The 27,930-nt window shown below is 36.0% G+C and overlaps 1 protein-coding gene across 2 annotated transcripts; it reads left to right on the plus strand.

The window, feature by feature from the left end:
• Nucleotides 1–27,792, plus strand: itgav (integrin, alpha V). Of its 2 annotated transcripts, none has more exons than XM_058786506.1 (30): nucleotides 1–526; nucleotides 1,495–1,631; nucleotides 4,321–4,412; nucleotides 4,767–4,881; nucleotides 5,205–5,266; nucleotides 6,174–6,216; nucleotides 7,901–8,023; nucleotides 8,236–8,280; nucleotides 8,896–8,939; nucleotides 9,034–9,090; nucleotides 9,683–9,735; nucleotides 13,159–13,364; nucleotides 13,643–13,834; nucleotides 13,981–14,026; nucleotides 14,751–14,858; nucleotides 15,717–15,772; nucleotides 17,438–17,592; nucleotides 18,128–18,265; nucleotides 19,703–19,770; nucleotides 19,864–20,011; nucleotides 20,656–20,748; nucleotides 20,877–20,956; nucleotides 21,448–21,528; nucleotides 22,367–22,472; nucleotides 22,583–22,741; nucleotides 23,026–23,151; nucleotides 24,022–24,135; nucleotides 24,254–24,361; nucleotides 24,595–24,714; nucleotides 26,207–27,792. In XM_058786506.1, the coding sequence occupies exons 1-30, from the start codon at nucleotides 360–362 to the stop codon at nucleotides 26,303–26,305; spliced, it is 3,141 nt and encodes a 1,046-aa protein (XP_058642489.1). In that variant the 5' UTR covers nucleotides 1–359; the 3' UTR covers nucleotides 26,306–27,792. The 2 variants fall into 2 exon arrangements, with proteins under 2 accessions (XP_058642489.1, XP_058642488.1); XM_058786505.1 differs by having other exon boundaries at nucleotides 2–526; nucleotides 6,171–6,216.
• The last annotated feature ends 138 nt before the right edge of the window (nucleotides 27,793–27,930 follow it).

Consider the following 27,930-nt stretch of genomic DNA (forward strand, 5'->3'; position numbering starts at 1 on the left):
CTGCGGAAGTTTCTCGTGACGTCACCGTGACGTTTCAGTAGGCCGGTCTGTTTTCACTTCCGGTAGAGTGGGACATCCCGCGGCTCCGTCCGAGCGGGGCTACATCACTCCTGTGTCCTACTTTTACACTTTTGCTTCCATTTTACAGCTCTGGTTGGAAACGGATGCGTTTTATTGCGGCGGCCCGCCTGCAATAATGTAACGGTCATCTCCGCTGAATCGCTGGTTAGTGAGTGTTGTTGTGATTGTGTTGTTATGGAGTGCGGAATCAGCGGCGGTCATATGTGCTGCTGATCCAGACGTCCACCCACAAACAGCGCGATCTCCGTCTGCTCTCACACCGCACTGAGATACAAAACATGGCCAAGCATCTCATCTGCTGCTGGATTTGGGGTCTAGTGGCTCTTTTCTACTTTGAACAAGCACTTTCTTTTAATCTGGACATTAGCAAACCCACAGTTTTCGCTGGACCTCCGGGAAGTTACTTTGGATTTTCTGTGGCTTTCTTCAACGCTGATAACAAACAGTGAGTAAATTAAGTTATATTTGTAAACTTTCGACAAGCTAGTTTGGATATTATAGGGGCCTGCAGCATTGTATTTTTTTGGAGAAAGATGCATGATACTTTTTAAATATGCGTGAGAATTATAAAAGATACATTTATTAACACATTTAACGTTAACAATGTTGAAAAAGTGGGAGAACATTGTGAAGTTGTAGCCAAAGTAAGCGCTCTTTTTTTTTACATGGTATATATTTAGTATTTTATTCAATACGTTAAACTGATTTATCATGTATAGGTTTTATTGTCATTTTATAGAATTTTACCATATATATGTTGATGTTGGTTAATGGTGACATCGACATGTATGTGTATATATACAAATAAACTATTTCTGTTTATTTTTATTTTTAAATAATATATTAATTTTAATTAAAAAAAAATATTTTTAATGAATCATTAGATTTACATCAATTCACTAACCCACTGCAGTTCTTTAATAATGTTTAATGACATAATGTTGACAGTGTTTACATAATGACAATGTTTAATGTATTTCCTGTTGTTCATATATTAGTGCTGACAAACAATTAATCGCATACAAAACAAAAGTTTTAGTTTGAAAAATATGTTTGTGTTCTGTGTATATTTATTATGTATATATATATATAAATAGTTACATTACTAACAACAATTTTCATCACAGTAAAGGACTATAGTTATATATATATATATATATATATATATATATATATATATATATATATATATATATATTATTATGTATATTATTATTATTTTTATTTTTATTTTTTTTAAATAATAGTAATGCATAATATTTAGAATGTATAATAAAATTCAGTATTATGCAATTTAAAATGACAGATTTCCTTGTTTCAACTCCAGGTGGTATACAGTATATATAATATTATCGCGTTTTAGTGTTAGTATTTAACAAAAGCATTAAAACACATTTTACCCTGTGCTTCCAGGTTAAACGTACTGGTCGGTGCACCGAGGGCAAACACATCTGATCAAACCCCGTCAACAGTCACTGAGAGGGGTGCTGTCTTCAGCTGTCCCTGGCAGAAAAGTGGCTCGTGCACCCAGATTGAGTTTGACAGCTCTGGTAAGATGCAGTTTCCAGCCGTCATAGTGCAGTCTTTGCTCCAACATGCTGTTATTTAAAGCTTTTTCTGTCTGTCTATTGATTCACATTGCATGCTAGTGGAAGAGGTTGGGTTTGTCAGATTTAATAAAGGACCTTCTGAGTAGCCTGTGGCTTTTTAATGATTTATTGGGTCATATATCAGCTTTGCTCTAAATATTTTCAATAGGTGGGGGGGACAATAACAGGCGAGGGAGTCTGGGATCGTTTTTAGGCTCTTCTAATATTGTAAGATTGTCGTTGCAGAATGTTTTGAATTCACATGCTTGGCAATGACCTTCAACAGAGAAGGGTTTGTTTTTACCATTCACAAAATGCATGTGCTGGCCTACTTACTAGTTTGCAGATGTACAGTCTTCACACTAACAGGGCTTTGTTCAGCTTTACATTGCTCTGAGGTGAATATAGGCACCAGTTTTTTTTGTGCCAGATCTCATTGGCATTCAGTGACGGTTATAGACTAGTCTGGCCTGATTTACCCTGCCAGCCAAGCTGGATGGCTAGAAGAGGAACTACCAGACAAACAAAAAGGTCTTCAGTTGGATTATCTCAGTATGCTTAGAGTTCTCACCAGCAGCTCAACTACTCCTCTTTGTGTCCTTTTCACCCTTAAAGAAATTCTTGGATAAAGAACCAAGTATAGTGTAGATTTAGTGGATGCTGTGCACCCATGGTGGAGTAAGTAGACAAGTTTGAAGTATATAATAATTAGTGCTAATCGCATCCAAAATAAAAGTTTTTGTTTACATACTATATGTATATGTACTGTTTATTTATTATGTGTGTATGTGTGTGTATATATATATATATATATATATATATATAATACACACACATACAGTATATATTTTGAAAATATTTACATGTATATACATTTATATTGTTATATTTTATATAAATGTTTAATATATAAACATAGCATATTTTTCTTAAATATATACATGCATGTTTGTATTTATATATACATAATAAATATACACACTACACACTCATATATTATGTAAACAAAAACTTGTATTTTGGATGCGATTAATCGTTCAACAGCACTAATAATAATGTAATTAAATATATTTGGGTATTTATGCTAAATGTCCAACCAAATGGAATTTAGACTTGTGCAGTTGTTAATGACAAAATAGCTTTAGTAAATAAATATTATTGCTATTTATTGATTGATTGCTGTAGTTTCAGTATTTCACTGGTACTTCAGTTAGTTGTAAGTTTTAGTTGGTTTTTTTCTTGTTTTCTTTCAGTGCACTTACTGCAGTAGAGTAATGTTTATATTTGTTTCTTAACAATCACTTTTGCAAGAAAGAAACTTAAACATTCTTCTGTTAAGCAACTGCAAAGCATAACCGTGTCCTGACATGTTTTTACTGTGATTGACGTGGCTCTACAACAGCGTTCTCTGTGCTGGCTGACCCGCTGACTGTTTGAGGAGCTGGAAAAGTCTAGATTAGAGAAAAATGTCAGAAGTATGAGATGGAAAACACTGTGTATGGAACAACACCCATGCTGAGCTGTTACAGCATGGTTATACAACTGTGTTTCCACTGAGCTGCTGTACCATCAACTCTCCTTTTGTGTTGTTTGGCAATAATTAAGTGCTTAATTCTAGTAAAGCCTGGGTGTTTTTGACCGGCTGTATGACTCTGTTGACCACGAGAAACACTGGGAAATTCCCAGCTCAGTAGCACAGACAGATGAACAGCCGGCGCGTCCTGAGGCTGAGACTGTGGCTGAGATAAACCAGCTGCAGGGAATATCTTTTTGTGTGTGTGTGTGTGTGTGTGTGTGTGTGTGTGTGTGTGTGTGTGTGTGTGTGTGTGTGTGTGTGTGTGTGTGTGTGTGTGTGTGTGTGTGTGTGTGTGTGTGTGTGTGTGTGTGTGTGTGTGTGTGTGTGTGTGTGTGTGTGTGTGTGTGTGTTTTGGGTGTGTGTGTAAGCATCACTGAGGTACTAGGAAACTGCAAAACATTGGTGAAAGAGCATTAGTTTTGAATCCTAGAGTAAATATTACAGAACTAAAGAGTGATTTAATGATTAGAATGATGGCAGAATAATGTTGTAATGAACAAATCACTGACTTTTCTGTAGAAGCACTGAAAAAACCTTTCATTCTCCGTTTTCTACAAATCATCCATCTCTTGATTTCAGTTACCATTTAAGGTTTTAGTAGACTTTCCCTTAAAATTAGCACAGAAAAAAAAAAAAAAAAGAAAAAATTCCCTCCGGGCCTACTTTTCTTATTTTTGTCACTAGAAGTCTATTGTGCTTGTTAACAGCAGGAAATGTATAGTGTTTAATTCTAACATGCCAGGAATGGATTCAGCTGTCACTCTACTTGACCTTGGATTGAACTCCAGTTGGTTTGGTAATGAACAAGATAAGAGAGTGTTTCGTATCAGCATTTCAACTCAACCTTTTGAACTCTGATGCTTCTGTCATATCAGATGTTTAGAAGTCCGATGGAATTTGAGGAACACGCCAGTGGATGAGATTGCAGTGATGGGAAGAGCAGTGTAGTCCACTACAAAGGAAATGATGACAGTCTGATGATTCTGATTAACTGACCTAACTTATATTTCCGTTCCTCCCTCCATCTCCTCCTCTTCCCGTTCTCCCTTCCCCTGTCGTTTTTTTCTATCACAGATGACAGGAAGAATTCCAATGGACAGCAAATGGAGTTCAAGTCAAATCAATGGTTTGGGGCCACCGTGCGTTCCTCTGGGGACCATATTCTGGTGAGTCTGTCTGTGGAGTCGCTCTGAAAAAAGAGTGTACAGAGCTCAAAAAGGAAAAAACTGCTGCAACGGATCACATTTTTGTTTTATGGGCCGTAAAAATATTTTATTCGCAAAACAGTTTTATATGCACCAGAAATCTCGGATTAAAAGGCAATATGTCAAATATTGTAAGAAGCTGTTGCCTCTTTTATTTAGAAGACTTTGATCTTGTCTTTCAGTGTTGATGTGACGCTAACAATAGCAATAAAAAGATTTAAAGTATGTACATGCTGTTTGGAAGAACTAGGTTTACAGAAAGAACACGATTACTACTCTTGTATTTATTTGCACATTTCTTTCTTTTTTTTTCAGGCATGTGCTCCTCTCTACCAGTGGAGCACGTATGGATTATCAGAGAGAGAGCCTGTTGGGACATGTTACCTGAAGAAAGGCAATAACATCGTGGAATATTCACCTTGCCGCTCCAGTATGTACATGATCACCGCTCTTCACCTCACGGCTGCTTATGCCCTTATTGGGGCATATCTCGCAGGCTCCCTCAGAAATGTCTTTACTAAGATGGATGGAATATCGTAGTTGTGTATCATCTACTTATCACTCATGGTTTTTAAGACGTGTGTGAGTTAATAAGTTCTCACCAGACAATGTGCCAGTCTGCATGTGGATATGACAGTTCCTCTGTCTGAAGTTTGCCTTCCTTTTTCTCACCTTTCCTTCATTTTGAGACTTCCTTAAAATGTTTTCTGCTGCTTGTGAATATATGAATGACTTTGAATATTTTTCCATCAGACTCAAACTCACCTGAGGGACAAGGATTTTGTCAAGCAGGTTTCAGTGCTGACTTTGTGAAGGTATTAAATTAACAGAAATCTGCTTCTTTATATATGTATTTGTTACATTTTATATGAATTTTAACCCCAGAATTTTAGGACACTTGATTTTCAATACATCAGAATTTTCAAAATTAAATCATATAATACAAAATATAGAAACAACTCGTATCAAACCCCATTATATCCGTTGCTATTTTTAATGAAATGTTTTATTGAGTCTGCTCTTTCTTTGCAACATTTATAATGAAATTGTTTTAGTTAAACTTGCATACAATGTCATTCAGTGCAACAGTAGTTTATACACTAAACAATTTTGTCAGGCATATTTACAAGAAGAATCATTAGATTACATTAAAAGATCACAACGCAGCCCCCAAAAAGTAATTTATTGTAATTTTAAATCTTTATCAGGCCTTTCCACCATCCGGCAAACCACTGGGACATCTAAAATATAATAATTTTAATCATCTGAAATATAATATATTATATTTTAGATTTTTTTTAAATTTTTTTATTTATATTTTATATTTGAATCATCATATAATAACATTAAGTATGATAACTTTGTCTTTTATATATTTTAATAAGTACAGGTCAGAATAAGTATATTGATTATTTTTTACATAAATATTTAATGCTGAATGACAATGAAACATTATTTCACCCATATTTTGACATTTTATTTTCACGAAAGGTGTTTGAAACTTTTATGTAGACATTTGCATTTTAGTTTATGTATATAAAATCACTTTTGTAAATTTAATTTGGTGTGGACACTAAAATGGGACATATCTCGTCTTGTATATGTATGCGTATATATATATAGAGAGAGAGAGAGAGAGAGAGCTGTGTTTACATTGCTGCTTATGTTATTGCCTATTCTTGCCCAAACTTGTACCACATGTTTTTATGTCTCCTTCAGAAGAATCGGGTTGTTATTGGAGGACCAGGAAGCTTTTATTGGCAAGGTAAACTGATTTATTTTATTATCCCTCTGTGAATTTGACATTGAATGGAAAAAAGGGAAACAACAATGTGCTCTGTCAGGATTTTTTGTGACTCGGAGAATGTCTGCTTTGTCTTCAGATACAGCATTCACACAAAACCGATCAGTGAATGTTTGCACAACAATGGCAATGCATGTTTAAATTTCAACAATAAATGTGTCTTTGGTCCCCGCCTGTCAGAGAAATGCTGCTCAGAGAGGGAGCTATGTTTTTGAGTCGGTAAATAATGCATAATGATATGCTGTCTCCTTCAGTGAAGATGCGCCTGCTGTTTCATTGAAAGTTGTTGTGTTGAGATGGCTGTTTACCGAATCTCAGCTCTGTTATGACCTCATAGGGTGGGGTCATGGCGGGAACCGTGCCCAAACAAGGCATTTAATCTCGAACACATCTTTCATGAATTTCGTGACCTGCAGTGATCATTTTAAAGGTTCCTATTAAAAGCTTTCTAATAGCCTTTTGTGAAAACGGTTTAGTTTTTCTGCTGAGCCTCTCTTTTTTCCTGGTGGTGTGATGATTATAAACCCTGCTGAGAGTAAAATGCTTTCAGAAAAGTGAATGTGATTGTGTTAGACTTGAATTCTTATTTGCACTCGTTTACGTTTTGTGAATGAATTCCTGCGTTATCATCATTGTCTCATTAACTAAATTATTATTTTGCTACAAAAAGGCAACAGATGTGGGGCACGTTTGGGAATTGTGCTGATTACTCGGTAATTTTGAAGTAATCATAAATTATTTCAAAATTAAAATAATTCAATTATTTAGCAGTATGTAGAAATGAACAGACCGAAGGAACTTTTTTCTGTTTTCGTTTAACTGCTGAGCCGTCTCTCTTTACTGGTGGTATGATAATTATACATCATGCTAAGAGTAAAATGCTTTCAGAAATGTATGACACAGTGACCTAAACTAACCTTGGATAGACTTGGCATAAGTCCTTATTTTGTTGTGTTTACATTTGTTATTGAATTCCTACATTATCATTTAAGCCTCATGAGTTATTTTTCTACAAAAAGGTGACAAATGTCTGGGAACTGTACTGATTAGTGATTACTCAAATTATTATTTTTATTTGTTTATTTATTTTTTTCAGAAAATGTATAACTGCTTTTTAGTGATACATTTAAATGAACATTCAGTAATTAATAAATACATTAAGTGATGAAATTAAATGAAGAAACGTACCCACTGAAATAAATTAGACTCGTTTGAAGGGAGTGTGTTTGATTATTGCATCAGCTCGCTCTGTCGTAAGGCTGTGAGCAATAAAATGGAGCGTAAAACATGTTAATGTACTGTTAAAAAAAAAAAAAAAATGCTTGCTGCTTAAAAAAACTTTAGCTCCTGTTACACTACGGAAAAATGAAGTTAGTGGCATCACAACATTTAATTATTTACTCCCTAACACTGATGTTGAGAGAGTTCAGAACAAAATGCATGTACATCACATGACTGAGGATGACGTGACTGTTTAGAATATTTTTTGTTAAGCATGTTTTTAACATGTACATGTCTGCATATATTGACACCTACATCTTTCTGGTCTGCTGAATATGACAAGCAGGCTGAAGAAATCTTTATCACCTGCACACTTCATTTCATACGCGTGTTTCACATTTGTGCTTGTTTTTTGTCTTTCTAGGTCAGCTGATCTCGGATGATATCACGGAGGTCATCAACAGATACAATAAGGAGTTTTTTACTCCTTACGGTAACCAGTTATCAACCAAGTCAGCCGGGGCTCAGTATGATGACAGTTATTTGGGTAAGCCTGTGTGTGCCTTTTGTTTTGATGTTTATTAAAGTTGTTTGTGGTGGTACACTGTTACCTGGAAATCAGGAGTAGAGCTTGCTGTAATAATGGGTTACATATGTAATGAATGTTTAGGTGTTTTGAGTTGCAGTGATTTGAAGATGCAAAGCAAACAGTCGGCAGTGCAGTGCAGATATTAATGCCATCATTTGATTCCCTCTTAGGTTACTCTGTGGCCATCGGTGATTTTAACGATGACGGTGAAGATGGTAAGATATTTAATCATTTTGATATGGTTGATATTTTGGAAATGATAAATAGATGGGATCGGAATCTAGAAAAAAAGTCTTAATGTATAGTTTTCAGAAATTATTAAGCAGCACAACTGTTTTCAACACTGATAATTATAATAGATTTTTCTTGAGCATATTTGAATGATTGCTGAAGAATCATGTGACACTGAAAACTGGAGTAATGGCTGATTTAAAAAAAAAAAAAAAATCAGCTTTGCATTACAGGAGTAAATTGCATTTTAAAATGCATTCAAAATGTTATTTTAAATGGTGGTAATATTTCACAGTATTACTGTATTTTTTTTATTAACAAATAAATGCAGATTTTTTCAAAACATAAATCTAACAGACCTCAAATGTTTGTAGAGTAGTGTAATTTTAAGCACCCCACAACCACAAGTTGTCAGCGTCTTATTTTAGCTGGTCTTTACTAACCTGCTCTAAATACCAGCCTCGTAGTATTGCAAACTAAAGTAGTGCATTATGGGAATTGCTTAAATCAGATTTTTCTCTACATTGAGATCAAGAAACCTCTGCTGATTGAAAGCATTGTTGTGTCCAACTCATTTCTAATTCTTCCTGCCTCTCTAGATTATGTCACTGGAGTTCCTCGAGGGGAGAAGGCTCTCGGTTATGTGAGTTTTATACTATTTTTGGTCAGGAATCTGATGAGAACCCATAAACGTTTTGAGCAGCTTGCATGAATCTCTGTCTGGTTTTGTCTTGTAGGTAAACATTTTTAATGGGAGGAACATGGAGTCCGTGTATAATTTCACAGGCACACAGGTGAGCATTGCAAAAGTGTTTGTTAGACATTGTGATGTGTGGTAAATGACAGGATAGAAGTGTATATATGAGCAGTCTTGCCTGAGAGCAGCCTGCAGGTCACATGACATGCCCGTGCTTGTGGTCACGGCACAGTTATGTTCAACATTCGTTTACGAGCGGCAAGTTCATGTCCTAAATCCACTCGCACATCTGGAAGCTATTGACAGCAGTGTCGCCAACACACGAGAGCAAGAAGAGAAAAGAGGTGTTTTTGGCTGATTGTGATTGCTGCAGTGATGATTCATCAACAGTTAATCAAGCTTAAGTCAACATGAGCTTAACAGAGATTTCAATAAGCTTAAAAACTGAATCTACGTGGATATGCTGTAGGGTGCACCACCAATACCAGTGATTATAATGAGATATTATTATTAATAGCAGTATTATCATTGGCATGATGTGGGTCGATTTGAATGTTGATGTCCAATAACTTTTATGTAGACCAGTGTTTTAAATTTTTACTGTTTTTGTTTGTCTTAAAAACAGTGATTAGTCTAAAGCTCCAGTCAAGTCGTCATGTCTATATTGTCTTTTTCTCTGTCCACCTTAGATGGCTGCTTACTTCGGTCATTCTGTAGCAGCTGTTGACATCAATAATGACAAGTAAGTAATGCTTTACACTCACACGCTGTAGGATGTTTTTTCCTCAGTGTGGTTTGATGATTTGTCTTTTCCTTTAAGAATGTGCGTTCATGCACTAATGGATACTTTAAATCAGCGGTTCACGACTGGCAGGGCGCGGCCTGGTTCTGGCTAGAGGGGATACATCTATGACGGAAGTGATGCAAAATCTTGGACGGGAAAAATAAAATAAATTAAATGGACAGTAAAGAGGATAACTACTGAACTATTCAGCCCATGTTGTGGCAAAGTCCTTTGAACCAAAATCTCTAAAATCTCACCGGATTGGATGGGCAGGAAAAAATGGACAGTGAAGAAGACAACTAGTGAATTAAAATTGCGTCACTTCCGGGTATAGCTGTATCCCTTCTAGCCACAACCGCGCGGCCCGATGGGTTGTAGGTCAGTATTATGTTATATAAGCATTCTGAAATCAGTATTTGTTGATCTAAAGCAGATCACTCTTTATACTGGCCTTCAGGAAATCAAGCTTACAGACTTAAAGGGACACTTTAAAATTAAAACAATAAAAATTGCTTATTTGTTCAACCTCATGTTGTTTATACCTGTATTAGTGTTGTCAAAAGACCCGGTACGTCGGTACTAAAAAAATGAAAACGTCGACACCAGGTTTTTTTAAGTACCGGTAGTACCGAGTACCCGGTCAATTTAAAGGTATTCACACCAACCCGTCAAAATAAAAGTTTATCTTAAAGACATTGTGCCAGAAATATATTAATATTATTTAGTAGAATGTATGTGATACTATTACTACTGTTGAAAAAAATATATATTTATTTTTTTAAAGAAATAATCACACAATATTTCTTCCATATTTTAATTTTAATAGTAAATCCCCTTTATTTACCCAAAAAAATAAAATGTGTTTAAATTTCATTAATTAAAAGACAAATTAAATTTGGGTGAAACTTTACTGTTTTTCATACTTTTATTACTTGCGGAAAAACTTGAAACACAATTTAAATAAGTATAAAGAATGGCATTGATTTTTGTACATTTTATTTTTGTTTGACTTTATTATTAAAAATAGTGTGTTTTTTTTAATTAGCATGTGGTACCGAAATTGGTACCGAGAACCGTGGATTTTCACTGGTATCGGTACCGAATACTGAAATTTTGGTACCGTGACAACACTAACCTGTATACCTTTCTTTTGCGGACCACAAAGAAGATATTTTGAAGAATGTTTCAACCGTTTGCCGCCCATACATTGAAAATCCGTGAGTCTAAAACAATTTCACAAAACCCATTTTTCAAAATATCTTCTTTTGTGTTGGGTGAGCAATCCCTTAAGGGCAAGCAAAATAATATACTGCATAAATACTAAACACATAAGAAGACATTAGAAATAAATCTCTCTCAAAAAAAATAAATAATAATAACTTGCATAAAATATGTATTTTTATTGTTTTTGCACTACATTAAGCACATAAGAGTGCTCTGGAAACCAATAAAAGAGGGTTATTAGTTTTGAGCTTTATTAGTTTTGTTTTTTTATATTGTTTTTTTTTTTTGATAATGTGACGTCAATTTCAAACCAAGAAGCTTTCTATTGATCCCCACAGCGAATTTGTGTGACCGGCTTGAACATGAGTGAAATCTGCATTTATGCCCTTGCGCAACCCTCCCAATTGCATGGATTCCTATTGGAATGAATGGAATTTCTACCCCAAAATTTCACAGAGCACCTTAACGTACATTTTGATTATTGATGCACAAATAAGCACTTTACACAGTGTTACACTGCCTTTCTTACTTGGAGTATGATGTTCTAATGTTGTTGTTGTTGTTGTTACTGCTGCGAAACTGATCTTCTGCCGGAAGCATCAGGCCAATCTGCTGCTGTCCAGAATCAGGTGGTTTGTCTTCGTCTGGCATCTCATCTGAGACCTGTCCACTATGGGTGACCCTACAGTAGTTGCGAAGTACCAGTGGCGTAGCACACTATATACAGTATTTACAAATGTAGTGATGCTCCATGTGACACTGTGATGACTCAGTGTTGCTCAGGCAGTGACATTCACGTGGATTCGTGGAGAGAAGCTTCTGCTGCTTGTGAAGCTCTCAGTGAGGAGGACGCGTCCGTCTGGCTGCTCTGTCTCCAGCAGTGAAGGAGTGTCTCCCACTGGCACTGCTTGAGCTTCAGCCCCAGCTCAAGGCTGTAGGGACGCTGTTGACCACAGTGGGTCTTCATCATGGGCTCCACAGAGCGGTAAATGTCCTGGTAGCCCTGCACACAGCAGCCGTGGATGGAGACGGGCTCTTCCTGCTGACACAGTGACTCCAGAAACACGTCTGATGGACGGATGTAAGGAAGATAGATGGCGCTCCTCCAGCCCACTGGGTCTGTGAGCTTTGGCAGAGATGCAGCTGTAGGTGTGATCTAACCTGATTACATCTGCCAGCTGTGAAAGCTCACAGGCCTCTTGAATGGAAGAGCCAAGAATCCCCTCAGCCCTGCTTCTTCTGGGGCGACGCTGCTCCATGAAGTTCATTTAAATGGAAACAACACGTGACATCCGCAGTATGTCAATTAGAGCAGCTTGAGCTCTATGATACACATCATTTTCATTTACTGTCATATATCTATTCCTAATATGTGTGTGTGTATGTAATGGTGTCTGTTAAGGCCAGAATCACTATTAGGAACTTTTCTGTGTTCATGAATGAATCACTGCTTATGAACGAAACATTCTTGTTCACTTTCTAGCACTGACTCGTATCATATGTTCAAGTGTTTTCTTGTTGAAGTAAATGACTGCTTTGGGGGCTTTTTTCCACCCTCCAAAGACATCCAAAGCATTTTGTTGGTTGGACCTACTGTATGAATGTGATTGAATGACTAGAGGGCATGTGATTTATTCAGCAAGTGAGTCCTATCTTGTTCATCAAAAACAGTTTTATGTGCGTTCACGCAAACCATGGGTTCTTGGGTATTTTAATTTAATGTTTTTTAGAAGCCAGTTGAGAACCACTGCTTTAAATTATATTTATGTTAGCAATTCATTTTTATGACTCTGGGCCAAGCAAACCTAGCCTAAATATATGCACAGCAATGTTTTGAGAGCATTCATTGGCATGGTTACAAAAAATGAGCTGAGATCTGAACAATGTGCAACAGTGAAGATAAAGTTCACTACGTTTCCCGACAAGTTGCGCTCTGCCTGAACACGTTTACCATTTTTGTTCAGAAAGGCCCTGTTTTTATTATGAGGCAGTCAGCTTATCTTTTATAGTTCTGTGCATTTATTACCATCACTTTCTAAGTTTGGCATTTATTTAGCAGAATCTTCCAGCTGGTTGATAAGTGTAACTGTGCAAAATCCCAAACACAACATATGCTGATCTTTTCAGTTCGAATAAACCTTTTATTTCCCGCTTCAGGAAGATGGATTTGTTGGTGGGGGCTCCTCTGTTCATGGACCGTGGCTCAGATGGGAAGCTGAGGGAGGTGGGTCAGGTCTATGTCTACCTAGGCAAAGGTGGCTTCACTTTCAACAATGTCATCAAACTCACTGGTTCTGAGATCTATGCTCGATATGGAAGCTCCATCTGCAGCCTGGGAGACCTCAACATGGATGGATATAATGGTACCATTTTGTCTTTCTTCAACATATTTTCTGTATTTCTGCACTGTTCTTTCAGGACCCAACCTATCTTGCAACACTGGTAAATATACAGTACATAATTACTCATTTGTGGTCATCGTCTGATGTGTCTTCCTTGCCACATTGTGCAACAGGAATCATGACTCATGAGCTTTTGTGCAAAGAGTGTACAAGCAGATAAAAACAGTACTGCCCATGGCAGTTACTCAATAACCACGACTTAAAATGGTTTTATTATTAATCCCTTTGTTTTTTCTCAGATGTGGCCATTGCTGCCCCATATGGTGGGCAGTTCCACCGTGGCCTGGTGTACATTCATAACGGGCGTCCCACAGGGCCCAATCCTGTGCCCTCTCAAGTTCTGGAAGGAACATGGGCGTCTGCTTCCATGCCTTCTAGCTTTGGCTATGCCATGAATGGAGGCACAGATGTCGATCAGAATGGATACCCTGGTTAGATTTCAGCAATCAGTCCTGTTTTACACATTCACGTCTTTTGCAATTAAACGATTACAGTCACTTAAATTCAAAGCTACTTCCTCTCTCTTACTCTTCTATTGCCACTCATTCTTTTTCTCTCACACTCTCTCCTCTTATAGACCTGATTGTTGGGGTGTTTGGCGCTGACAAAGCTGTTCTGTACAGGTACAGAATGCTTATGCTACACTTTGAACTCACACATGCGTTTGATTGACTTTTATGATCAGGGCCGGATAAGCTATTAAAGGTGGTCTCATTTAATTCAGCAGTATTTAATTTGCTTTATGTGCAAGTAGTGAAAGCAGTTTCAGCCTGTATTAAAAGAAAATCACAGTGAAACATTTGCCATCATCTATTTTTGTACATGAAAGACCACCGGGCTTAGATTTACATTGTATTACACATACTGTGTAAGCCATAATATACAGTTAGCTCGTCATTATTGCACAATAAGCTCTGAGTGTTAAAATAAAGTTTAGTCACACAGTGTGAAACTCCTTCCAGTCCATCTTCTAGACCATTAATGGATACTAAGCTGCAAAAATAGGTGATTTCAGGATCCCACACAGTATTGTTGTCACAAACATGAACATAGTAATATTACCACCCACATATTAATATCAGTGCTGCTTTAGTATTTTACAGCTCTGGTTGGGTTCTTATTAATGGATCTGTGAATGAGGATAATCAATCATAACAGAGGTCATTTACATAAAGGTACAACAGAAAAAATAGTTAAATTCAAAGGGTCAGGGAGTCAAAAACTACACTAAAATGATCATGTAAAACTATGTTTTCATGATTTTTCTGCGATTGTCTACCGTCTTACAATATAAGGAACCTGTCTGAATTGGTAGATTGATGATACCTGCTTGTGTTGTGTTATTAGGGCTCGCCCGGTCATCAGCGTGAACACCACACTGGATATCAGCCCACAGATCTTAAACCCTGAAGACAAGAGCTGCACCCTGCCTGGTACAACCACCGTAGTTTCCTGGTGAGTCAAGGTTTTTTCATCAGTTTCAACCAAACATACATGTTGCAATTTGTTTTGTGTAATGATGAAAATGAAATTGCCAAATAAGAAGTGCGTTAAAATCATTGCAATAATCACTTTGTTAAAACCACAGTTGTTTGTGCAAGAAAACGGTAACAGAAGCATCAGCCTGCATGAATATCCTCCTGTTTAGAAACATCTATTTAAACAACTGATTTCTTAAAGGGGGTTCATGACATGGATTTTTTAATTATTTTAATATGTTCCACGAGGTTTGCTTATAATGTTAATAATGCAAAGTTTTTTGCACAAAAACAAACGTAAACGTGTGGAACAATGATTATTTTCAACCCTCATTCTGACCCTCTGTCTAAACGACCTGTTTTAAGGGGCGTGTCCTTTAAGGCTTCACAGTAATCGGCCACTGTTAGGATTGGCTAACGCCATTGCATAGGAAACGGTATCAACACCCCCTCACTATTGCATGTGAGTCATTTCCAGACAAAGCATTGTAAAATCACTTACTTACGGTTTGTGATGCAGCTGCAGTCAGATCTAGCACTGCTTCGTCTTTCAACAAATGTTTCTTTGTGAACTCTCCATGACACTGCCTCGATTACAAAACAAGATCCTCATGATTTTAAGATATGAAGCTTGCAGGATGTTTTAATGGTACAGAGATCTCTTAAATGCCAAAAGATCAAGGCAAATTTTATTTCTCATGTCATGGCCTCTTTAAGCAGAAATGAGCGTACATATAGTTTATCATCAGTAATATCTTTAAGATGCTTTTCTTGACTATTATGCTTTGAGAATATCATGAAAATAATGGTAATCCTACTCAATTCTTTCCCTTAGCTTTATTGTGAAATACTGTCTGAAGGCAAATGGCAAGGGAGCGCCGTCTTCTCTTCGTAAGTACTTGTTTCTGTATATATGCAAATGTATAATATTCAGGGCAATGGAACTTATTATTGCAGGTAGTAGGAGCACAAGGTGGCTGTAAACGGAGTCCTGCTGTTGCGGTGTGTGTTATGAGCACTGCTGCGGGGGGAAACTAGAGCTCAACGTGTCAGGCATCAGTGTGGTTGGAGCCGGACGTACGGTGCAGAGCCGTTAAAAGCCCAGCGTCCGGCGCTCACAAAGCCTTCACAGTCTGGGGCGTAATGGCTGCCAGACCCACAGCCTACTGTTCATAGACCACAGACCATGATGCCAATTCATTATTTCTCTGTGCGCTTTGAAGTTCTCCTATGCTCTGGTTGAGCTAATGGCTACTGTTATGCAAGCTTAAGGTGCGGATGTGTGTATGGTGCAAGGCCTGTCCTAAACAGATCTGCCGCTTACAGCTGAAACACACAAACTGTATCAGTTTAGTTGTTTTGTTTTGAGTAGGACATGTAGTAGGTATGAATATACTGCTTTTGAAAAAGTTAGGGGTCAGTTAGATTTTCATTTATTTGTTTACAAGTTAATTATTTTCTCCAGCAATACATTTATCAGAAGAGACAGTGAAGACATTGTTCTATTTGCTAATAATAAGAAATGTTAGGCATATTAGAATGATTTCTCAAGGATCACGTGACACCTGAAGAAAAATATATCCAAATATGTATGGAAAACAGTTATTTTGAATTATAATAATATTTTAAGGCATTGCAGTTTTAATGTATTTTTCATAAAATAAATGTAACCTTGGTGAGCATAAAAGACTTATTTCGAAAACATTGCAAACTAGTCAGTTTAGCCAAAAAAAAAAGTGTAAAAAAATTTGAAATATTTCTTTAAACATGTCTTTTTTGTAACTTTGCCTTTATGACATCTGTGTAAATCCCATGAGTATCAGCGCTTTTCTGTCCTATACAAAGGATGTGGGATTGAAATATAGTATAATAGATGTAGTCACTAGTTTTGTCCTATGTGTTTGCCTCACTATGACTAGGCAGAGAAAGTTTCAGAAAGTGTCAGTGTTGGTGATAGTTTACCCATAAATGTACTCATCCTCACGTCACTCCAAACCTCCGTGGCTTTCTTTGTTCTGTAGAACATAAAAGAAGTGATACTGAGAAATGTCTCGGTGTTTGTCATGCAATTGTATGTCAATGGGTTCCAGGATTACTCCGTTTCCAATGTACTTCAGTCTCTTTTATATCCTGTTTTGTGTTACACAAAAGAAAGAAAGTCATACAGGTTTGGAATGGCATGGGTGGACTGTTCCTTTAAGTATATTTTCAAAGTCAAGTGCTTAATGTCACCTTTATGTGCAGCTGTGTTTATATATCTGTGCTTGTAACTAAAAGGTCCATACTGAAACTCCAAGAGCCATAACCATTGTGTCTTTTGAGCAAGACTGTTAACCCCAGGTTACTCTGAACCAGGGCTTTGAAGCAGCTAAATGCTTGTTTCATTTGCAGATTATATTTCTTTTGCTTGTTTCCTTTAAATCGCCTCTTTCTTTTAAAGGAGAAACTCTTGTTATGTGAAGTAGCTCCCTCATTCCTTCTGAATTCAATGCTTTGTGTTACTATTTGTGTTTCTCTCCTTATAATTGAAATGAAAACGTGGCCTTTCATTCACAGATTTTCAAGTGGATCTGACCCTGGACCGTCTCAAACACAAGGGAGCCATCAAACGGGTGCTGTTCCTCCATAACAAGATGTCTCATTATTCAAAGAACATGACCGTCTCCAACAGCCAGGGACCGGCCTGCGAGGAGCTTCAGGCTTATTTAATTGTGAGCAAATCCATTCACGTTCATGAATATGACGGATGTTCTTATCCAAAGAATTTTGCTGTGCTTGCAAGGTATATATTTTATAGGAAATCAAACCTGTGACCTAAGTTTTCCTGATGTGAGATACAGGAACACACAGAATCCCTATGTGACTCATTCAATTCTGCTGATCACGCCAGTACTGGGCTGTGAAAAGTTTAATGTAGTTTTGTTTTACTTGGCCAACTGAAGAAGTGCTCATGCCTTCACGTCATCAAATATGTGTTTGCTCTGTGCTTAAAGCTGTAGTGGCAGATAGCCCAGATGTTTGGCACAGGAATATGCCGTTATTTTGTTTTCAAAAAGGAACAATGCTTTACAGAGCTAAAGAAGGATTTGACCTGGAAAGCCAAAGCTCTCTTTCCTGGACATAAAAGAGCATGTTGTGGAGCTTGTAAGCTGGACTGAAATTCCCCAGCCTTGAGCTCATTGAACTACAGGCCCCATTTCTCTCTCCAGCCACTTTCTACCTCTCTCTCTCTCCCTCTCTTAACAGGATGACTCAGAATTCAGGGATAAGATCACACCCATTTCTGTTTTTATGGAGTACAGTTTGAATTACAAGGCAGCTGCAGATAAGACCGGCCTGTTGCCCATCCTTGACCAGTCTGCACCTACAAACGTCACTAAGCAGGTACAGCTGTTGACCTCTGGTTACAGGGGCACTGCATATACACTGCTTTCCAAAAGTTTGGAGTCGTTAAGATTTTTTTTTTTTTTTAATTCTCTTATGCTCACCTATGCTGCATTTGTGTGATTTAAAAATACAGGAAATAACAGTATATTGTGAAATATTATTACAATTCAACTTAAGCTAAATTCTCAGCATCATTGCTCCAGTCTTCAGTGTCACATGATCCTTCAGAAATCATTCTAATCATAAAATCCAGTCACTGATATTTTTGATCCATTTAATACACCAAATTAATAGATAAGTATACATTTCTTTCAAAGAAAAGTCTTCCTGACCTCAGACGTTTGAGCGGTAGTGAAAGAGCACTAATTTTGAGTGAGTTTGCTCATTGGGTGGGGCTGTCATGGGCTGAGTTGCATCTTTCATATATTCCAAAAAGATGTCAGCGTCTGTAGGAAAGGATGACGATGGAATAGATGAGCGCGGTTTATACTGCGTACATGGCTGACACCGTTGAGTTCAAATCTTTTCCCATGGACATGGACAAACTATAAAAGTAGCAGGGAATTTTTAAATGTTTTCTATATTTAGAAAAGCCTTGGAAATAATTACAATCCTAATATGTGACCCTGGACCACAAAACCAGTTATAAGGGTCAATCTTTCGAAAGTGAGATTTATACATCATCTGAAAGCTGAATAAATAAGCTTTTCATTGATGTATGGTTTGTCATAATAGGACAATATTTGGCTGAGAATCTGTAATCTTAGGGTGCAAAAAAAAATCTAAATATTGAGAAAATTGCCTTTAAAGTTGTCCAAATGAAGTTCTTAGCAGTGCATATTACTAATCAAAAATTTACTTTTGATATATTTACAGTAGGAAATTTACAAAATATCTTCATGGAACATGATCTTTACTTAATGTCCTAATAATTTTTGGCATAAAAGAAAAATCAATACTTTTGACCCATACAATATATTTTAGACTATTGCTACTAATATAACCCAGCGACTTAAGACTGGTTTTGTGCTCCAGGGTCACATATGTGCTAAAAAATTTTATTTTTTTTTATGCAGTGTTCTGAAATATTTTTCATTGTTAGAAAACTTTTGAGTCTTTTCAAGGAATTGGTGGAGCCGTTTTGCAAATTGGTCTAAATAATTAAAGAATTAATTTAATTATTTTACTACTATTATTTTTTTTTTTTTTTTAGTTTTCTAGTTTTTTTCTAGTTATCACAAATGACTGCAAAACAATATGAATTCTTTGGTCGTAAAGTGTGGGAACCCTGAACGAGACGCATTGTGCAGAAGCTGATCAAATCTTCTACTAACCAGAGACTTGCATGCTGATTTACACGAACAATTAACATTAAAAAGCACTGTATAAAAATAGAAACTCATTTTATTTTCCTATAATCCCTTGACTTTTCAGGCCCACATACTCCTGGATTGTGGCGAAGACAATATTTGCAAGCCAGACTTGAAACTGTCTGTTGTGAGGTGAGTCATTGGTTCATCTCAGCCTTAAATTCCATTGCATTGTCTGGAGGTGTGGAGCTGGAGATTAACTTTTGATGTTATTTGGTGCTCTAGTGACCAGAAAGAGATCTACATAGGTGACGATAACCCCCTGACCCTAGAGGTCACGGCAGAGAATGGAGGAGAGGGGGCGTATGAGGCCGACCTTACCGTGACCCTACCATCTCAGGCAGATTTCATTGGGGTCGTGCGTAACAGTGAGGTGAGCAGTGACCCACCTACACCTCATAAAGTGCACTGTCCTCCCTACTGTGACCTCCTGTAACGAGACAATTAATGTTGCATTAAAAGAGCTGATTTAACAGATGTTCCAAGTTTAATAACAATTAAACTCTATGGACAATATGTGTGACATTTTGCTGGTAACTTGTTGCTCCATTTGCAAACACAAGCAAAGTTTTGTTTGGACAGTAGTCAGATCACCTAAAGGAAGATTTATAAGCACTTTTAAAAAAAATACAAGCTGCACATTGCTTTCAAAAGCTTTGGAAAGCATTGCCGGTAACTCTTTATTTTACGGTGTCCTTGTTACATGTACGTACTTCTATAATAACAACAAATTATGCATAATTACATGCATGTAGCATTCAATGCTAAGCCAAACCCTAATCCTAACCATATAGTAAGTACATGTAGTTAATTAGCATTACTCAGTACTTAAATATATAATTACCTTAAAATAACTCATAACTGCATTGCCTCATTAAGACCATTTAGTGTAATGTAGTGTTTTTACAAATTGTGGGATAAGTCAAAAATGCTTTGATTTATCAATAATATTTCTATGCTGTTCTGTGACATCATTTATAATTGTTTGAAGGTCCATATGTTATTTCTGTATCTCAGACACTGTCTAGACTGTCCTGTGCCTTCAAGAAAGAGAATCAGACCAGAGTGGTGGTTTGTGATCTTGGGAACCCAATGAAAGGAGGAACTAAGGTGACCAACAGACGTTCCGCACTAAAGTGTTTATTTGTACCTAAAGGTTTTTTTTTTATGTTGCTTATTGAACATTGATTGAGCAACTTCATTTCATATTTTTCTGTAAAATTGCATTGTTTGTGTAGATAATAGCAGGATTGCGCTTCAGCGTGCACCAGCTCTCTGAACAGGACACAGAAGTCAAGTTTGACTTGCAGATACAGAGGTATGTTAATTAATGCTTGCTATTACAATAATATAGCTGATGGATTTGCTTGTGCAATGTTAATTATAATGAGTTTGGTGGGCCATCAGTAACCCAAGGAGGGCCATTAGAACAAATGTAAAGCAAAGACGCTCTAAACATATATTTTCACTTTCTGTCTTTTTATTTAAATGAGTAAAACTTCAGACAGCATTTGCTTCTAATGCTGCAGTGTCCTGCTGACTGCCAGTGTTTTGTTAATTACAGGGAACTGCTCTTTATTTTGTCTCTGTGAGAACATCCTGCTTTGCTTCCTGTCTCGCACTCTTTCCTTACACCCTCATGTATTCGCCAGGCTTTACCACAATAATTTGTAGTGCATTTCTGAAACACAAAGAGTGGTCCATGGCAATATTTGATCAAGTTTTGTCTGTAATTTAATGCAATGTATCAGTTTTTAAAACAACAAGAGCACCACCTATTGGAAATGACTAATTCCCTTCTGCTTTCAGCTCAAATCAGTTCAACAATACCAGCAATTTGGTCTCCGTTGTCACAAAGCTTGCTGTGCTGGCCAAAGTGAAATTAAGAGGGTATGATCATTTAAATTATATTTCGGTTAAAATTGTGTGACATGTATTATGTAAACAGATTTAAAATCAGCATGAAATGCCATTTAGACCCTGGACCACAAAACCAGTCATAAGGGTCAATATTTCAAAATTGATATTTATACATAATCTGAAAATCTGGAATCTGCAAAAAAATAAATAAATATATATATATATATATATATATATATATATATATATATATATATATATATATATATATATATATATATATATATATATATATATATATATATATATATATATATATATATATATATATATATATATATATATATATAATTTATTTTATTTTTTTTATTTTATTTTTTATATTTATTCATTTATTTATATTTATTCGTTTATTTTTATTTATTTATTTATTTTTATTTTTTATTATTTTTTTGAGAAAATTGCCTTTAAAGTTGTCCAAATGAAGTTCTTAGCAATGCATATTACTAATCAAAAATTAACTTTTGATATATTTACAATAGGAAATTTACAAAATATCTTTATGGAACATCATCTTTACTTAATGTCCTAATAATTTTTGGCATAAAAGAAAAATCACTTTTATGACTGGTTTTGTGCTCCACATTTTACTTTGAAATTGCAACAAGTTATGACATTTAGAAGATTAAGGCGGCAAACTTTTTAAAAAATTTTTAGAATGACTTGCACAATATGATCAAGAATGTGAATTAAGAAAGTAAAATGATCCAGTATGGATTGAATGTTAATACAAAAAAACATGAGCATTATAATTGGCTGTTACTAGACACAATCTTCACTGTGTGTTTATCTGAACTATCCTGTGTAGGGTGTCTGCGCCAGAGCAGGTGTTTTTACCCATCGCTAACTGGCAGCCAAAAGAGAGTCCTGTTCTGGAGGATGATATTGGACCTCTTGTACAGCACATCTATGAGGTAGAAAATGCAGTAAAGATCATTGGTCAGACATTATACATTTATTAAAACTTCGGCAGTGCATAATTTACGATTTTGTTCCTTTCTGCTGTAATCACTTTTCTTCCTAGCTAAGGAACACAGGACCCAGTACTTTCAGTAAGGCCATTTTGGATGTGCAGTGGCCATACAGATTCAACAATGGCTCTCTGCTCTACATCACCAAGTTTGAAGTGGACGGAAACATGAATTGCAGCTCAAACAGGGAGCTCAACCCGCTTAATGTCACTGTATGTATCCCACAATCGAATCATGAAAGTATACATTTATATGTAAGACCGTTGTTAATAACAGGTGTAAACAGGACCCAAAACCCCACTCCACACAAGCTGTATGTTAAATATCATCTATGTTCTGACTGGCTTTGACATTTTGTAACATCCAACACATTTTTTACAGTGTGGACACACAAATTAGTTACTTGGATGGTTAAAAACTTTGTTCACAAATTGGTTGAAATTAGCATCTCGTCTTAATATTCCAGGGATAAACGTATGCTTTTGCTTTCACCTAGAATCCCAGATTTATTGACAAAAATGAGACCTCTGCCAGCGGAGACAGAGCTGAGGGGAGGAACAGACACAGCGTCCACCGCAGAGACCTGGAGGACAAACAAGGGGAAGAGAACCTGGAGATACTGGTGTGTTCACTGCTTTAACAGTTGCCATTTGACAACCACCATTGTCTGTGAAGTACTACAGTTTTATATTGAATTTGAAATGTGTGACCCTGCAGCACAAAACCAGTCTTAAGTCGCTGGGGTATATTTGTAGCAATAGCCAAAAATACATTGTATGGGTCAAAATTATTGATTTTTCTTTTATGCCAAAAATCATTAGGATATTAAGTAAAGATCATGTTCCATGAAGATATTTTGTAAATTTCCTACCGTAAATATATAATCAAAAATACAGGAGAGAAATGTAATATGAAATATCATTGCAATTTAAAATAGCTGTTTTCTATTTGAATATATTTTAAAGTGTAGTTTATTTTTGAAATGGCAAAGCTGACTTTTCAGCATCATTACTCCAGTCTTCAGTGTCACATGATCCTTCAGAAATCATTCTAATAATTGCTGCTTAAGAAACATTTCTAATCATTATCAATGTTGAAAATAGTTGTGCTGCTTAATATTTGTGGAAACGTCATACATTTTGTTCTTCAAGATTCTTTTATGAATATAAAGTTCAAAAGAATATAAATCTTTTGTAACATTATAAATGTCTTGACTATCACTTTTGATCAATTTAATGCATACTTGCTAAATAAAAGTATTCTTTAAAAAAAAAAAAAACTTTTGAACAGTTGTGTGTGTGTGTATATATATATATATATATATATAAAATATATGAACTATTATTATGGTTATTACACCATCAAACCATTTTATATGGGAACCGTTTTACCCTTCTACACATCAGTAGGTGCAGTCAGTATGTGTCATTGAACTGTTCTTTACACCAGTATGCGTGAATGCAAGTACAGTGGTTTGTGTGTATCTGCACAGGATTGTGGGAATGCGGAGTGTCAGGAGATTAAGTGTTGGGTCGGCCGGCTGGAGAAAGGCCAGAGTGCCATTCTATTTATTTACTCCAGACTCGCCGTGAGCACGTTTCTCAAGGTAAAAACAATTCATTTGACTGACATGGCAAAGCCTTAAACAGGATCTTTAACATCCTGTTTTCACTGCACAAATACTAATACATTTAAAACACAGCAGTGGTTTTCTTTCCTTTTAGGCTGAAAGTCAAAACAAATCGTACAATGTTCGCTCCTCAGCCTCCTTCAGTGTCATAGAGATGCCATATAAAAATCTGTATTCTGAGCTCCCAGCCAGCACAACATCGGTAAGTTCCTGTAATCATGAATGTAAAGGGGATCTTTTTCTTGGGTCAGAAAGAGAGTGGAATGGTTAACTACTATTTATGAAACTTTTTAAAGCAAAGAAAAAAAAATCATGACCAATAAAAAATAGAACACATTTGTGCACCGAATATATGGTGTTTTTTTTACTGTCTTCACTGATTACGACTGAGGGTTTTTGATGTCAGCGTCATTATCACGCATCTCTGTCCTGCAGGCCTCTCTGAAGGTGATCTGGAACTCCGAGAACCCTCAGCCTGTCCCAGGATGGGTGGTGGCTCTGGCTGTCCTGGCTGGACTTCTGCTCCTGGCTCTGCTCATCTTTGTCATGTATAAGGTGAACAGCTGTAAACTTTAGTTAAATAACTTGGACTGATTGATAGTTTGATGGACTGTGGATGTCAGAATTAGTGTTGCAAATTTTTTAAATATTAATTTACATTTTTATTAGAGATGCACTATATTGGATTTTTGCCGATATTTTTCAACTCATTTTGGCCGATAGCCGATACCGATATATTTCCTTTTGTTTGGAAACAACACCAAGTCTCTCCTGTGCAGAAATAAGCAAATTATTTTTTTAACAAGAACTATTAAATAAACAACAATGAAGTTCTTTATATAATGACAGTACATTGGAGATTTGAAAATAACTATAAATAAACTATATTCAATCGTTGCATTTTTTAAAAAAAATTTTCCTCAGAAAGATGCAGTGGTAACCTTAACATTTTATTTTAAGTTTTAACATTTCTAAATGGTCTAAAGCAAAAGAGTTGTAAAAATTCAGAACAATTTTTTAGAGCTCATCATTTGTTTAAAAATTATAACACATTACACATTAATGAATAAATCAGTATATATAAAATTATTTAAGTCTCATGTTTATGATTTTTATTTTATTTTTTGTTCATGTAAGCTATAGACCTTTTAAATCAAAACATACTCATGATTTTATGGCATCAGTTGCTGCTTTATTTCTTAATAACACTTAATTTCTAGCGATTATCTTCGATTTGATTGCACAGATACTATTTAAACTAAACCGAGCTAGACAATGACATCTGAATTCAATAATGAAATGCCTTTAACTGAAAATTGAGTGTTTAATCTTATCATTATACATTACTGACACTCTATCCTCCAATTTGATACTGTAAAGTGCTTTGACACAATCTGTATTGTTAAAAGCGCTATATAAATAAAGGTGACTTGACTTGACTTATTTAATCAGAAACGCAGTCTAAATATTATTTGTGTATTTTGCTTTAATTCTATTAGAAGTAGGCCAACAGCGCCCCCTACGGAATTAAAACTCCTTACTGAGCGGGCATTAGGACCGATTTACTCTATCACACACCGAACGCTCAGTTTAAATGCAGCGATCCAAAACAGTGAATCTAATCACCATTCAGGCAAAACTTTGCTTCAAGAATGAGCCACACTGCTGATGTGATCCAATCGCTAGCAAACCCTGAGCACTTGTGAGTTAATGTATTCCTCTTATCGGCAAGACATACCGGCATAATTTTTCATATCGGCCCGATGCCAATATTTGCATTTAAAGCCATTATCGGCCGATTCCGATATTGGTCCGATAATATCTTGCATCCCTAATTTTTATATTTTTAGCCTCTAATGAGTGACTGTTACCTGCATTTCCATGGCCTATTCAATTTATGTAAAATGTCTCTTTTGTGTTTTACTTAACGTTCAGTGCTTGAAGAGTCGATTTTCAATGGTATTTGTATCAATGACGGAAGTTTTGGTATTGAACTATGCATACAAATATCATTGACTGATTCCATCTTGATTTCTCTCCTCCTCAGTTGGGCTTCTTTAAGCGTGTGCGGCCGCCCCAGGACGACAGCATAGAGAAAGAGCAGCTTCAGCCTCAGGAGAACGGAGACAGAAACACAGAAGCCTGAGCTATTCATCTTCACTAGTCTATCACAGTGACAACTCAATAATGCCACATCAGCAGGCGCGTGCCTGATTTACAGCAATGCTGATGAGAGTACAACACATCCTTCGTCTTTATTAGCAGGTCAGCATTTCATCATCCAGACAGCCTTGATGAGTGAGATGGCTGTCATCATTTGAATGGTACACAGCTGAGGTGGTTTGAATAACCATGATGCTCTGTTAATAGGACTAAAGCCCTGTGCCTGTCCCATTTCCCCTGTGCTCTGGTCTTTTAACTGCACTGAGTCTTAAGATGAGATTTGATTTTGGGTATAGAGAATAACACATTTAAAATTGCAAATTGTTTACAAGTAACAAAAATAATAATTCGTAATTGGTACATCATTAAATTGCTGGTTCTGCTTCTTCTGTGGGAGTTATATTGTTTATCACCGCTCAGTTTCTGCTGTTTGGGGGATTTCTGTAGGACTTTGGACTTTCAGTTCTTATCTGTTTTCTTTGCAGTTGTTTCTGCTGTTGGGATTTGATTTCTTATTTGGGCGTAAGGTGTATTATTTTGAGAAAATATTCTTATGTTTGTCTACTGTAAACACATTATTTTAGAGCAGGGTTGTGTTTGTGCATTTGGAGCATTTGGTTGAATTTGTACTATAAAAAGAAAAAATAATATCTTTGCACAATAGAGCAATAAAATGGTAGCATTTTTGTATTTTGAAAACCACCCTTTATGGACAGAGCACCTTTATTATAATTTTTTTAACTCCCCTTTAGTTGAAATATTCCTCTTGGTCAAAAGTATTTTTTATTGATGAAACCCTTTTTTAAAGATCTCTTTTACACAAATTCATGTTGATTAGAATCGGAAGTAGGTGATGCATCCCGATTAATATTAAATGATAAGAATAAAACAGTTTTGATGGTATGGATGGAAAAACATCTAAATTTAGAAAACTGAGGCTGGAATCCTTAACAATATTGGCCTTTTTAAAATTTTGTTATATTAAAAACAATAAATGATTTTATGGATTAAAGGTTGCGGTTCATAGTTACTGGTCTTAATTTTGACTTCAGATATACTGAAATACATAACCCATAACACTGAAAAAAAACAAAAAAAAAACTGGATTTCTTATGTTGCTGTATTATAGTAATGCTGCTGCCCATATGAATTTACCCATATTGGGTTGCCAAGTATGTTGTCTAAATGAAAAATTGTACACATTTATAATTCAATCAAAATTATGCATTTTCCACAAATAAAATGATCCAGAATATAGTCTCATTTGTTTGTAAAGTTTGTAAAAAAAAAAATTTAAATAACAGAACATAATCATAGCAACAAAAATATGTATTTTTGAGAACCTACCATGTTTAAAAATGATCACGGACTCTTGACTTTATTTTTGACTTTCCTTTTCTTTTTCCCCCCACGATTTTGTTTAGCAATATGTTGTTAATGCTTCTGTAATTCAATAAACAAATATACTGATTTAGTAGCATTTCTTTTAGTTTGCCCTATTTATGAATATAGCTAGATTTGAATTTAGTACTTGTTTTTGCTGTCCAAAGGTCCTGTTATCATAACACCATTTTCTAATCTACAGTGATGAACTTGACTTCACGGGAT

The sequence above is a fragment of the Onychostoma macrolepis genome, chromosome 09, assembly GCF_012432095.1.
Source record: "Onychostoma macrolepis isolate SWU-2019 chromosome 09, ASM1243209v1, whole genome shotgun sequence".
Classification (NCBI taxonomy): Eukaryota; Metazoa; Chordata; class Actinopteri; order Cypriniformes; family Cyprinidae; genus Onychostoma; species Onychostoma macrolepis.